Source organism: Hemicordylus capensis, chromosome 4 (genome assembly GCF_027244095.1).
Source record: "Hemicordylus capensis ecotype Gifberg chromosome 4, rHemCap1.1.pri, whole genome shotgun sequence".
Classification (NCBI taxonomy): Eukaryota; Metazoa; Chordata; class Lepidosauria; order Squamata; family Cordylidae; genus Hemicordylus; species Hemicordylus capensis.
The window spans coordinates 308,215,944-308,231,060 of record NC_069660.1 but is presented as its reverse complement, the minus strand read 5'-3'; the positions used below and the strand labels follow the sequence as shown (position 1 = coordinate 308,231,060).

Genomic DNA, 15,117 nt, shown 5'->3' with positions numbered 1-15,117 from the left:
CGAAGGCGCCCCCATCTCCCCTTCTCTAGATGAACCCAGACACATTACAACTACTTCAGCCCAATCTCACCAACAGTGAAGTGAGCCACAATCTTCCTTCTAGCCATTCAAGTTCATAAGTCGGCCTCAGTCCCACCTCCAAAGGCCACCTTCGAAGGCCGACCCCCTTTGGCAGCTGCCTGCAGGTGGTCTGTGCCAGCAGCTGTGCCTCTGGCTGCAGCCCACTCTAATCAAGGCCAAGAGCTCAGAAGCCCAATGGGTGTGTCTCACCCCCACCCCAATCAGGCCATCTAGCCAGGTGCACAATATATATACACACAGAGTGAGCTCAGCCCCAGAGAATACACAGGCTGCAAAGGGAGGACGAGAGCACAGAAAAGGTCTTGGCCAGACCCTTCCCCCACCTAGAGGAGAGTGGAGCGTAGGAGCCAGAGAAGAACTCCTTACCCCACAGCCATCTTCCAGTCACCTGGGTGAGTGAGCAATAAAGGCCTAGAGGGCAGATGCGCGGCATAGGATAAGCTAGTTGTCCTAGAGTGCTTGCACTCACCTGCATTTATGGCCTGCTCTTTTGCATGTTTATTCCCTTGCCAAAGATTGAACCTGGGACCTTCTGCATACTAAGCAGATGCTCTCGCACTGAGTTATGCTCTGATCCACAGCTTTGCCTCTACATCAGTTATGGACCCAAAAGGTCTTTGAGCTTCTATAGACGGGGCATTGCTCTGCTCCCCAAATAAAGTAACACAGCAGCTCATGTAGGGGGCAGTTGTGTCATCACAAGGGCTTTTGGGAAGCCAAGGGTTGTGGCAGTGCTGGGTGGGTCTCCGTTGGCCTTCCATTAGTGCAAAGGGGGTGATTTGCTTATTCTCCGTAACACTGAGAATCATATGCTACATCCTTTTAAGTTGCTGCCTCTGCATACTACCAAGTCCTTAGCATTTCAAGGGAGAAATGGCCCAAACAAATCAGCACTTTTGGATTTATTTATTTAAAAAAAAAAACAGAATCCTGGCTTTCAGGAAAGTTTGCCATCTGACTTTATTCAACAATCCCAGCGTGAAACCCTCACAGAAGTTGGAATAGGGTTAGTGAGGCAACTGTAAATCCCACTAAAGTGTGACTGTATCACCACCTGCTGGTGACAATGGGAACTGTGCATGTGGCATTTTAATTATTTCCTTCTTAGCCCACCCTTCCTTCAAGGAGCTCTAAGCAGTTTGTGTGACTCTCCCACACCCCAGATCCATCTTTATAACTACAACCTGTGGGGCAGGCCAAGAGAGATTAACTAGTCCAAGATTGACCAAGCAACCTTATTGGGGAGGTGAACTCACATAAGAAACATAAGAACAGCCCTGCTGGATCAGGCCCAAGGCCCATCTAGTCCAGCATCCTGTTTCGCACAGTGGCCCACCAGATGCTGCTGGAAGCCACAGACAGGAGTTGAGGGCATGCCCTCTCACCTGCCATTACTCCCCTGCAACTGGTACTCAGAGGCATCCTGCCTTTGAGGCTGGAGGTGGCCCACAGCCCTCCGACTAGTAGCCATTGATAGACCTCTCCTCCATGAAGTCATCCAAACCCCTCTTAAAGCCATCCAGATTGTTGGCTGTCACCACATCCTGTGGCAGAGAGTTCCACAAGTGGATCACGCATTGTGTGGAAAAGTACTTCCGTTTGTTGGTCCTAGACCTCCTGGCAATCAATTTCATGGAGTGACCCCTGGTTCTAGTGTTGTGTGAGAGGGAAAAGAATTTCTCTCTCTCCACTTTCTCCACACCATGCATGATTTTATAGACCTCTATCATGTCTCCCCCGCAGTCATCTTTTTTCTAAACTAAAAAGCCCCAAGTGTTGTAGTCTTGCCTCATAAAAAAGGTGCTCCAGGCCCTTGATCAACTTGGTTGCCCTCTTCTATACCTTTTCCAGTTCAACAATGTCCTTTTTAAGATGTGGTGACCAGAATTGTACGCAGTACTCCAAGTGTGGTCGCACCATAGTTTTGTCTCCCTGATCTAAGTCTAACCCTTTCTCCACAGCACCATGCTGCCATAACCAATACATTCCTTACCTAAAACATTCTGTCTGGCACAAGCTCAGTGTCGGATACCAGAGTGCCCCCTTCGATGCTGTCAGTGGCAGCCAACGTTCCTTAGAAACCCAATTATTTTCTTTTTCTTTTTGTTTTATTTATGTATATTTATGCTTTGAGAGCCAGTGGCCTGAAATAATAAATAAATAAGAGCAGCAAATGCATATACCCAACCTTTTAAATGCAGACAATCATGTTGTGACTCGAAAGGAGTAGAGGAGTTTTCTTTCACTGAGCTTTTGACTTTGTTTCATTAATGTTTAAAACAATCTGCAAATTTCTAAAGGCTTTTATCTATCCTGAGTCTTTTACAACAGGGCAGGTTAAAAAAAATTAAAATTCCAGTGATGGAATCCAAACCATTGTTTGTTGGTACAGCAAATGTGAATTTTTATTATTTATTTACATTTTATATCCTGCTCTTCCTCCAAGGAGCCCAGAGCGGTGTACTACATACTTTGGTTTCTCCTCACAACAACCCTGTGAAGCAGGTTAGGCCCAGAGTCACCCAGCACGTCTCATGGCTGAATGGGGATTTGAACTCGGGTCTCCCCGGTCCTAGTCCAGCACTCTAACCACTACACCACACTGGCTCCAATTTGGCTTTAGTAATTTCAAATCGGGGTTGTTTTTCTGATTAGGGGTATTTATTTTGTACTGGTTTCTGCATCTGCAACTGAACTAACAAAAGATATCCCTGCTTTCTATTAGATCCTGGTTTATCATCCCATCTTTATGAAATACGTTTATGACAACTGGCTGCAACACCATGGGAGATACCCATCGACAGGCTTCCTGTCGATTATATTTGCCCTTCACATCTGTGACGAGGTATGTGCAATATTACTTTCTTTATAGCCCCACATTATATAAGGACCAAATACTTGCTCTGAGAGCTGACCTATCCTATCATCTGATAATCACAGGGAGGTCACAGTGTTTCTTTGGGTGTTTGCCAGGCTCTCTTTGGCCTGGTTCAGACATTGCAACAGAACACGATTGCTGTGAAATGAATAAGTGGCCACAAGCTTCCCTATTATGTCCATTTTCCTCACTCCTTTGCAAATGCAGGGAGGTGAATGAAAGCTTCCAATTGTGGGTTGTGGGGGAAAGTGCACTTTCCTGTATTCAGATGTTGCAAGTATCCTGGCTTAACTGGGTTTTGTACAAACCACAGTTTCCTTTATTGAGATGGAACGGAAAGCAAATTTTACAAATCATAAATTTGTTACAAATGTCCAGTCTCTTCCATGTATGTGCAGAGGGGGAGGAGGAAAGGAAGAGCATGAGAGCCCAAGACTCGTGTCTGCTTCTTCTCATCACAACAAGCCACTGTTTGCTGTGACATCTGAACCTATGAATATAACCACTGCATAAAAATGGTCTCACTTGGCGACAATCCCATCTCTCTATTATTCATTTCCTAAACCCAGACTGCACTAGTTGTGACTCATGAAGCTGATCACAGTCACATAAGTCTTGTGGTAGCAAGAGCTGGTCTTGAGGTTGCAAGCATGACTTGTCCCCTTAGCTAAGCAGGGTCCGCCCTGGTTGCATACAAATGGGGGATTAGAAGTATGAGCACTGTAAGAGATTCCCCTCAGGGGATGGAGTCACTCTGAGAAGAGCAGAAGGTTGCAAGTTCCCTCCCTGGCAGCATCTCCAAGCTAGGGCTGAGAGAGATTCCTGCCTGCAACCTTGGAGAAGCCACTGTCAGTCTGTGAAGACAATACTGAGCTAGATAGACCAAGGGTCTGACTCAGTATGGCAGCATCCTATGTGTCATCCAGGCCTGTTTCTGAACTGTATAAGGAGTCATACCCTCTCCAGCACCCCCCTCCAAAATTTTGGTCCTCCTTGAACCAAATGGTAGATTATTCATTCATCAGCTACTTTGCTGTTGAGCTGCCCTTAATTAGGGTGGGTTCAAATGACCATTGCAAAGTAAGGCAGTGGGAACCACAAAGTGCCACTCCCGGCATGAGCTGTAACTTCCCCTCAGGTCTGTGTTGTCTGAATCTGGAAATGTTTGGTTGCCAATGTCGCGTTCTCTCCACACTGTGACATTCTCCACCCAACTTGAGACTTTGGTTACAGTTGTTGGGTTGCAGAGGCAGATATCTGGCCACGGTTACCCATGCCTTGGTCACATTGCAGTTGGATTACTGCAATGCACTTTACATAGGGCTGCCCTTGAAGAATATTTGGACACTTCACCTGATGCAGAATGCAGCTGCCAAGGTTCTCTCTGGAATTGCTCACTCAGAGCCTATTACACCTATTCGGAAAGAGCTGAAATGGCACTTATAAGGGACAGAAATTTGGAATGTTTCAAAGAAGATTGGGAACCATTTTTACTTTACTTAAAGAACTATTTTTCTAATATGGACTTTTCAGCAGGGTTTGAAATATAGTAATAACAGCAGGTTGGGTTGGGTAAAATCGAGTAGTAATGTGGATTATGTATGTTTTGAATTATTCTAGCAATGGTTTATATGTATAGTTAGCGTGAACCACGCAGATAGGTGAGCGGGAAGTCAATATTTACTTAATTAAATAAATGAATGAATTAGAATGTAAAGCTATTGTAAAAGCCAATAAAATTTAAAATGCAAAAAAAAAAAAAAAAAAGGAAAGAGCTGCAATGGCTGCCAATTTATTAGCAGATCCAATTCAAGGTGCTGGTTATTACCGTTAAAGCCCTTCATGGTTTGGGCCCTGGATACTTAAAGGGTCACCTGCTCACAAGGGGTTCTGCCCACCCAACAAGGTTGCTCCGTGTGCTGACAATGAGAGAGGCTAAACTGTCATGCACGCAGGACAGGGCCTTCTCTGTTGTTGCCCCCAGGCTCTGGAATGCTCTCCCAGTGAATGGCCGCTCTTTGATATCTGTGACTACTTCTAAAAAACACCTAAATACCATTTTATTTGTTCAGGCATTTTCCCATTAGGGGCTGCTGGGTCTCTCAGCTCTCCTTCTTCTGTCTTTTTGTGGGAGTTTTTTTTTGGCAGGGGGAGGGGGGTATGGTTTTTACTGTCTAACTGATTTTAAGGCTTTAAATGTGATTTTTGTGGAGTTTACTTGTATCTTATGAAAGGCAGTATGGAAACTTGAACAATAAACAAACCAACCCAATATTAGCATCCTGACAGTTCCAGGTTCAGGCAACATGAAAATGAACCAAAGTTGGTGCTCGCACTGGGTGGGTGTGCTTGGTGGCAACCAGCGGTTCTCACTGCTGTTCCAGTGGTTGTCTAAACCCACCCATCATTTTAACTGCTGTTTTTGGCTTTTTCTGTGTGATTGTGTTGCATACTAGTTTTTGTAAACCACCTTGAGTGCCATTTTAACAATGGAAAGGCAAGGTATCAATCTTTATAGTAAATGTTTGCTCTCGCTAAAATGGCCATGTTAATAGACCCTGAGTGTTTCTTCTGAATTACAGTAGTTATAAGCATGACTCACACATCGTGCTTAGCCCCATTGGTGCTATTTACCTACATGGTTTTTCAACTGGGGTGTGGGGAAAGGTAAGAGTGGGCTTAGCTTCATGATTCAGTCTACTGCAGTATCCTCTTCTCTTTCTGTTTAGGTGGATCTCTATGGCTTTGGAGCAGACAGCAAAGGAAACTGGCATCACTACTGGGAAAACAACCCATCTGCTGGGGCTTTTCGGCAGACAGGTGTCCACGATGGGGATTTTGAATCTAATATAACATTGACTCTCGCCGCAGTTGACAAAATCCGTTTCTTCAAGGGCAGATGACCCTGGTTACAGAGAGTACTGTGATTCCCAGCTACAGACATTGCAGATGAATTTCTAACAAATGAAGCTTGTTGGATCTCAAACCTCAACTGTTGGGTTGGATTGCAAACAATATTGAATGGCTCCATCTTTTGTCTAGAAGACTCTGATGATATTTGAAGAACATGGGAAAGCCCCCTCTTAAATAGTGATGGGAAAGGGACATTTCTGTTTCATGGTAGTTCTTTGCAAGAAAGTCTTTAAGAGATGTTTCAATCCCGCAATCCATGCAGAAGCTAAAGCAAATTTTTTTCTTTTTTCGAAGAATGATGGAATGCATTCAGAAGAAGTGCAGAGCAAAAAGGATACGAAGTTAATATGATTTCCATCCAGATAACAGTGGATGTGAAACATCCTTTCCATTCAAGATTACCTCAGAGGAGCTTAGTCCAACTCTTGATCAAGCTTCCTAAAAAGGCCTTCCGGGCCGGCTCCCGCTTGGCACCAATCTCTATTTGCTGGCACATGGGAAATGAATCTGGATGAAACCCTTCTATAACCATTATTAATTTTTTGTTGTGAAAGATATATCATTCTTCATAGCCATAAGCAAGGGGGAAAGAGAAGTTGTAAATGATGATTTAAGAGAATGGAGTACACTAGCCACTTTTATTTACTTTTTTAAAATGTATTTCCGACTGCAAAAGCATCTCTGGACTCTGTTATAAAAGCAGAGAAATTGAATGAAGTTATTTTTTCTATATCTGTCATTGACATGTGCCTTTCGAAAACGTCCAGATGATAGAGGTTGAGGTTTTTGGTTTGTTTGCTTCTTCCTGTCAAAAGACTGAAATCCGTCAGTGAAACTTTTTTTATATGAAAACAATTGACCAAAGTTCAAGTCTGCTTATTTTATCTGTTTCTATCAACAGCTTCTTCACTCTACTTGAAAAATTCAAAACAACCATGTTTGAGGGTGGTTTTTTGGTTTTTTTTTAATTGTGAGGTAAATATTTTGCCTTATTTTAAAAAACAAAAACATATCAAAGAAGATATATGCTTCTACTTTTCACAACGATAACAGATAATTTCTACAGAAAAAGTCCTGAAGTGGGAAGAACAGGACCCCGCAGTGGGGTGTGAACTATGGGAGGTGGTTGAGGTACACCAGACACACAAGCATTAATCTTTATGTGTGGATGTGAGAATGAAATCAATTCTGAGAGACAAGCTAAGACAAATAAACTAATATGGCTGTTGGTGGTTCGGTCAGCGTATAAAGAACTGCTGGTATTTAATCAAACACAAACTAGAAAAAATCCTCAGCAGGAGACAGCAACTTAGGTTATTGCCTGGCAACAACTAGAATATTCTAGAAAACACTGTCTTGTGGAGGACAAAGAGAATCACAAGGAAGGAAACACCACAGGATGAAACCATGATGTTAAGAAAATGGCTGCCAAACAGCCCATCTTTCAAAAAATGGAGATGGAACCACTTTAAAAGTACCTCATGTCAATAGACATGGGGCCCACTGATAGCTAGCCCTCAGGCCTGGGGCAATGTGGTATCTGAGTGTTTCTTCACACACATTTGTCCTGACATGTAGATGGTTAAGCCATCATATTATCTATTCTTTTTTTTAAAAAAAAAGTCTGCACTGAAGTCTTTAGATTCTGTGGTCCAGTTACCAACTTTGGTCACCTCTTCTGTGCCTTTAACAGCAGCTTCATTCGCAGTCATTAGCAGGTGATAATGCTTATCTCCAAGCTGTGATAACAGTTACTTCTGATTTTGCTGATCAACCTGCTGTTACAGACACTTTGAGCTGGCCAAACCAACATTTCTGGTCAGTTGGCAACCCTATTCTGTGGAGAGCAAACCCTAGAGACTATAGCCCTATTCACATACTATGTTCAGAACTAGTACAGTGAGTGTACATTGTACACAGGTACAATTATTCACACAAGTTGAACACAGGTGCAGCAGGAAACTTCCTATCCAAATGCAAGTACCATGCATTTGAGGGACTGTACCTCGATTCACTTTTTAAATGAACAGAGGTACATTCATTCACACAAAAACATGTTGTACACTTGTACAATATAAGATCTGAATGGGACTTCTGTTCAAGTTTTGTTTAAGAAATCATGGCCTGAACTTGTAGCATAGGACTAATGCCCAATTAAACAAATCTGTAGCCTGTTTGTGGCTATAGATCATTGATCTGGCTCTATATAATCTGAACAAATTCTGGGAATCTGGAAGAACTTGAAAAACTACCTACTTTATTCCTATTGCAGTATTTGGGTTTTTAGCAATTTAAAAAAAAAAGAATTGAGTTGGAAAGACAGAAGGAAGGGAAAGAACATATAAAGCAATGCCGGTAGAGACAGTAATGGACTGGAGGAGGACTATGAAGGAAGACAGGAGGTTCTATAAGGCGCAGAAGTCCTGGTGACTCAAAGCCTTACTCAGAGTCTTGAAAGGTTTCTGAACATTCGAGATCTGTTTCTTACAGTTCTGAAACCTCATTTGATCATGAGGGCTAGAAACCTGTAAAAATTGTTCTTAGCATTCTGTAGCAGTTACTGCACTGCATACTTGGTCTTGATTAGAGATCAGACTGACACATCTTTTTTTTTTTAACTGCATAGTTTGCAGAAATCTGAGAGGGAGAGCTTGTCTTGCCATAAAGATGCAGTGGTATAGGGAAGTCTCCCATGCTCGATTTCTGCCCAACATAGCATAGGAGCCCCATTTTTAAAAAAAGAAAAAATTTGCAACCTTCATTGGTGGGATTACCTTCCCTCCACTTGACTTCAGTGCGGTATGAAACTTATTTTCAAATAGCTGCTTGTTTGGTTTTCTTTATTTTGTAATGGTTTGAAATCTGTGGGTGTGGTGTTTTGGTTTTTTTTGGGGGGGGTGGTTTTTTTTGTAATTTTAAAGAAAAGAAAGAATTTCTGGTTATCATTTTCGATATCAAAGTAGATTTGTTTGTTGTGGATATCTTTTCTTATTCTCCCTTGAGGTTCCTTTTTTAGCATTCGCCTTTCCTTTTTTCCTTGTTCTCCTACCATTTGATATTGCAGCCTTGAACAAGCCCAATCACCTGGAGTCTCCCAAATGCTCCCCTCTTGTGGCCCTGTTCCCACAATGGTCTTAGGTGTTGCTGGGAATTTCCATGCATCTTCTTTTTAGCTTAGGCTTTGTGCATTTGTATGTCTCTGAGGAAGAAACCACTTCTGCATTGACCTCTAGGTGGCACTGCCCAAATGTTTAATACCTGAGGCCCAACAGTATGTTGAAGAATGCTGGAGACACGCATCACACTCAAATCTGTATGTGTTTTATTGATCAGCTGCCAGTATAGTGAACAGGCATGTTCCTTGCAACTGCAGGAAAGCTCAGTTAATATTGCCTCCCCACAGGTGGGACTATGCAGGCCTGTCTCTGGCTTCCGTGGGGCTCAGGGTGAAAATAGTTTGCAGGGCACCTGATGATGAGTCAATACTGTTCCGGTCCTGCCAGACCAACAAGAGTCTCTCTTGCAGTGTGGGGCCCTGGGTGCTCACTCCCCAGCCTTCCCTTTCAGATATCCCTGGGACTCTGCCTTCTGAGCAATGGGGGATCCCTCTTGGATTCCTCCGCAGTTTTAATCTGTAGCAGAGAATCTCAAATGCATCCTTGCTCCCTGAGAATGTCTAAATATTTGCAGAAGGGATTAACACCTCATGGGTGCATCCAACATGGCGACTTAGCTTTTCAAGGCATGCTTCAGCCCTTTCGGTGACATAACAGTCTGGCTGTCACTTTCTTGGATGGCAGGGCTTCTGTGCAGATTATCAGAAACTCAGGGAGCTAAGAGACAAGATGACAGGAGATCTGTGATTATTGTTTTTTTTGTTTTTTGTTTTTAAAGAGCCAGTGCAGCAATTCAAATAGCTCCAGAGTAGTTATTCAGACTGGGAAGACACAGGAGCCTCACCACCCCTGATGCAGAACATCTTAGGCAGTTGATCTTTTATACAGGGAAATGTTTGCTTTTTCCATATACGTAGTTTCCATCTGGTCAGGTCACTGCACTGTAAACTACTGCTTAAACTCTCCAGAGATTACCAAAAACAGCTTAAAACGTAGCGAGAAAAAGAGGCTAGTGTTGCCAGCTGTTTTCTTTTCTCTGTGCAGGCAGCCTCAGCCATGAGAATGGGCCAGATAATGTTTTTCCTTGAGTGGAAATAAAGGCCTGGGAGAAAAGATCACCAGCTAAGTGCATGTGTCTTTTTTAAAAGGTGGGAACCCTGAAAGCCATTCACACAACACTCTTAGGGCAGAGTCAGATGACTGCTTGCAGTACGTCATAGGAAACCGTCAGTGCCTGGTGACTGAGTGTGTGCTCACAGCATGGGCCTGTACTCCTGCACATTTCCATGTCCCAGAGATGTCAGGTTGCCAATATTCCCTCCACCACCCAACATTTGCTGCCGTGCTTCAAATGTTAGTTGCAGATGTCTGATGGCACAGGGAACCTGACCTTGGCCACCCAACATTTCTGGATTCAGATGACATGGAAATGCACCTTCTTTGTCATGAACCCTGTCGCCTGTTATGATCTTCTGGAGAGGTCTGGTTACGGTTGTCGCTGGCTTGCCTGGCGGCGACCCAGGACCGGGCTTTCTCTGTGGCTGCCCCAGGGCTTTGGCATATGCTCCCTGCTGAAATAAGAGCATCTCTCTGTTGGTTTTCAGGAAGACCCTCAAGACTCACCTGTTCTCGCAGGCTCTTAATTAGAATTAATTTTAATCATTTGTTCTAATAACTGTTTTATGTGATTGTGTTTGTTGTGTTTCGTGGATTTCAATCTGTGACCTTTTTATATTGTTTTAAACTTTGCGCACCGCCTAGAGATGTACATATCAGGCGGTATAAAAATATGATGAAATAAATAAGTGAGCAGAAGTACTGGCTCATGCCCACAATGCATTGCTAGTACCCTCACATGCAGTGAGTCATCTGAACCTGCCCTTAGAATCACTCACCACTCATGTACTTACGTGCACACTGCTGGAGCAGCTGGTTTCAGAAGGTGGCCATTTTGTTATTGTTTGATTCTATGTTCCATTTGTAAAATTCAGGTGACGTTTCTCTTTGCAGTACAGGACTGCTATAAAAATTAGCAAGGCAGACGGGCTGTGCAGCTACAGCCCCCTTCCTGCTATGAACACAGACAGGATGTCTGTCTGTGCCCTGTGCCTTGAACAGTCATTTAGTCTGCGTTTATTGGCAGGTAATAATGCTTATCAACATGCCATGTAAAAAAATCCACCTGCTGATTTCTGCCAACCAAGCAGCCTGTTAAGGGCACAGGAACAGGCCTAGAGATTTTGGGTCAGTTGGCAATCTTAATCATAGAGTTTTGCTGGGGAGGCAAGGATCCTAATCCTAGAAGCTCTCAGCATTCATGTAGACTTTTTTAAAAAAACAAAACACCAAATTAACTGGAAGTATATGGCCCGGCTTCATAATCCAGAGCTGCATTTCTTACCAACACAGAATGCTGTATTTATTTTGTGTGTGTGTGCGTGTGTGTGTTTTGAACAAAGCCAAATTCTTTGAACACTTTGTCTATTTGCAAAGTATCTTTTGTCTCTTATTTTTATCTTATACTGCTGTTTTTATGCTCACTCTTTCCAAATGAAGGATCACTTGTACTTTGTTGACACCTTATTTATTGCTCACATTTTCAATACGATACAAATGACTTAAAATAAATTTTTCTATTGTAACGGATGCTTCTTGAATGACTTAAAAGATCCCTAACAACCGGACCTCTCACCAGTGTTCCCGGTAACAGGGATTCCCAGATGATATTGACTACAACAAATAGTCCCATTATGCCACTGGCTTTTGGCTGGAGATGATAGGAGGTGTAGTCAACAGCATCTGGGAATCCCCATTACAGGGAACACTGCCTCTCATGCAATGCAAAAAATAAAATAAAAATCTTCAATTAGCCACTTGTGTCTGTGGTTGATTAATCAGTTGATTAATCATAGATTAAATCTGCACATTTAAATGTAAGAGAAATTGTCTTTGCTTTTAGATAACACATACATCTAATGCAGCGGGGGGGGGCTTTCATGAGGCATGGAGAGGCAGTTGCCTCAGGCAGCAGATCACTGGGGCACCAGCAGGGTGGCAAAATTCCCCCCTACACTGCCAATGCAGCAGCTCTTTGAGACTGATCGGACCCTTGCAATCTTTTCAAGGAGTGCCTCTCCTCACATTCCTTGCAAAACTTGTGAGGAGCAGAGGAGAGAAGGCTGCTGGCCAACTACCTTGCTTCCCAAGGACTTTCAAAGCTTGCTAGGCTTGGTTTTGAAAGAGGGCTGGCCCCCACCATGGGTGTGGGCAAAAGGCACCATTTGGCTTCTCCCATCAGGCTCTGCAATATTGTGGGCCACCCCTACAGAAAAGGCAAGAGAGAAGGAAGAATGCCTCTTCTAAAATGGCACCCATTGTTTTTGTAAGCCCCTGCCCTGTATCAAATAATCTGCTTTTTTAACTGCTGCAGAATTAATCAGGAGTGTCTTTTAATCAGCCCAACAAGTTTCCAGCAATTAACCGAACCAATGAACTGTCACAGCTCTATTAGGATGCCCAACTTCTGAGCCAACCCCTATTGCTGCTTCTTCAAGAAGAATTTGATTTGCAGGCAAGAATGTTTAGCTGCATGCTATGAAAAGCTCCACCTGCCAATTTCTGCTTAGCAAATCCATCAAAGGGACAGAAGCCAGGCATGTCAGGTGTCCAGGGTCTCCCCCGCTCCCCCTGGGCAGTTGGCAGTCCTAATCTCTTCTTACTCTCTTTCCTGGCCCCTTGCTTGCCCAATCAGTACAAAAAGATGTATTTATTTTATTTTTATCTCATTCTGTCTACTTAGAACAGCTTGCAGCATTTTTTAGATAGTCCCTAAGGGGTCCACAATCTTAATAACAGAAAACTAAATAAATAAATAAATGAGATACATACTGTGTAGCAAGCTGGACACCCAAGAGGGATGCAGTCTCTTTGGTTGTAGCCACCACTCCATCACTATTCCTGGCATAGGTGGGAGAGGCTCCATCTAAATGACTGGGTGCATCAGAGCAGCTGTGGCCAGCTCCCAGAATCCCTAGTGGGAGTAGGGGACATGCCCTTATACAAAATGATGGTGCGGCCAAACCTGGAGTACTGCGTACAATTCTGGTCACCACTTCTAAAAAAGGACATTGTAGAACTGGAAAAGGTGCAGAAGAGGGCAACGAAGATGATCAGGGGCCTACAGCACCTTCCTTATGAGGCAAGGCTACAACACCTGGGGCTATTTAGTTAGAAAAAAGACGACTGCGGGGAGACATGATAGTGGTCTATAAAATCATGCATGGTGTGGAGAAAGTGGATAGAGAGAGAAATCTTCTCCCTCTCACATAATACTAGAACCAAGGGCCATCCCGTGAAATTGATTGCCAGGAAATTTAGGACCGACACACGGAGGTACTTTTTCATACAACGCATAATCCACTTGGGGAATTCTCTGCCACAAGATGCGGTGACCGCCAACAACCTGGATGGCTTTAAGAGGGGTTTGGATAACTTCATGGAAGAGAGGTCTATCAACAGCTACTAGTTGGAGGGCTATAGGGCACCTCCAACCTCAAAGGCAGGATGCCTCTGAGTACCAGTTGCAGGGGAGTAACGGCAGGAGAGAGGGCATGCCCTCAACTCCTGCCTGTGGGCTTCCGGCAGCATGCGGTGGGCCACTGTGTGAAACAAGATGCTGGACTAGATGGGCCTTCTTGGGCCTGATCTAGCAGGGCTGTTCTTGTGTTGTCTGTGCACAGCTTCAGAGGATGCCCCCTGCCTGCACTAGGAGCAGCAATGGAGTGGTGGGTTGGGAAGCCAGAAAGCATTCTTGGGGGGCAGCAGTTCACAGCATGTCAGGCTTTCAGCTCCTGTCCAAGCATTTCCTAACAGCCTCTGTATATTGGTTGGAGAGGAGCAATGGCAGGAGAGGGGGTTATGTGTACATCTCCTGCATGAGTGCTTTTTAGTGGCATTTGGTGGGCCATGGTGGACAACAGAATACCAGACTAGGTCGGCCCTGGATCAGACCAGCAGAGCACTTCTTATGTTAACTGGTCACAATATAGATCTTTGCAGGATATCCTTATTAGCTTTCCTCCCTTAAATCAAGATCAGTATAGCACCAAGGGTTAACCCTAATGGAAGCCCTGCTCCTGAATCCCAGATCAGAGCCATCCCAGATCAGAACCATCATTTCCTTTGTTATGCCTGCACAGAGATCAGAGGCTCGTTTTTAGAACAGAATGGGGGGATTTGGTCAATTTAAAAGCCTCAATAAAAATTCAACAAATTTATTCAACTCATGCCAGGCTTCTACGAGGGTTTACTCCAGGCAGTCAGGTACGCAAGGGGGAAAGCTGTCTGTCAACCCAGCTGGGCCAGAAGCAGGTTCATGGTCCAAAACAAATAGAGGTCAAACCACAAGGCTGCAATCGGGAAAGGAGAGCAGTTATTTATTTATTTATTTCAAATATTTATACCCCGCCCCTCCAGTGCACTACTGCTCGGGGCGGCTCACAACAATAAGATAGACACAAGACACAAGTAATAAAATTAACCAAATTGAACAAACAAGTTAAAAGTCAGCTTAACCACACTCATTGTTGGGTTCAAAATAAAAGTTATTTTAAAAGGTAAAAACTGAAAATTATAAAAAGCTAAATGCTAAAGAACCTACTGAATATAACCAAAAATGGAGCATTAAAAGGCCTCCTTTAAAAGGTGTGTTTTAAATTGTTGTTTTTAAAAATGAGGGAGGGAGCATGGCAGTATCCTCAAAAGAGAGAGAGGGGAATAGCTGTAATTGAGCAAGGGAGGGGTTACAGATATCCCTGGGAGGGGGCCCACTAGGTAGGAAGCAACCTGGTCTTTGTTCTGCCCTCCTGACTCACAGGCAAGCTGCTGGGTCCTGATCAGAGTGTGGGGAGCATGTGATATGACAGGAGCAAGAGAATGGACAACATGCCAAGAATATTTTCATGCCCATGCAGGTCTTCTACAGCAGAGACACATGGGGCAGGGAGGAGGAGCTAATAGGGGCCTGGGGGCCCATCTTAGGAACATAGGAAGCTGCCTTCTAATGAGCTAGGCAGATAAATGAAGCATACTGGGATCTATGAAAACACACCAGCAAAACCCAAACAAGTT

The 15,117-nt window shown here is 43.8% G+C and overlaps 1 protein-coding gene across 14 annotated transcripts in view; it reads left to right on the top strand.

Moving 5' to 3' along the window:
- The window catches only part of ST3GAL1 (ST3 beta-galactoside alpha-2,3-sialyltransferase 1), a 140,564-nt gene extending 128,934 nt beyond the window's left edge, over window positions 1-11,630 (top strand). For all 14 annotated transcript variants that reach the window (XM_053245580.1, XM_053245582.1, XM_053245586.1 and 11 more), the window contains 2 exons: window positions 2,807-2,926; window positions 5,689-11,630. In XM_053245580.1, the coding sequence (XP_053101555.1) occupies window positions 2,807-2,926; window positions 5,689-5,862 (294 nt within the window). In that variant the 3' untranslated portion in view covers window positions 5,863-11,630. The remainder of the gene's footprint in view (window positions 1-2,806; window positions 2,927-5,688) is intronic.
- Window positions 11,631-15,117: the final 3,487 nt, after the last annotated feature.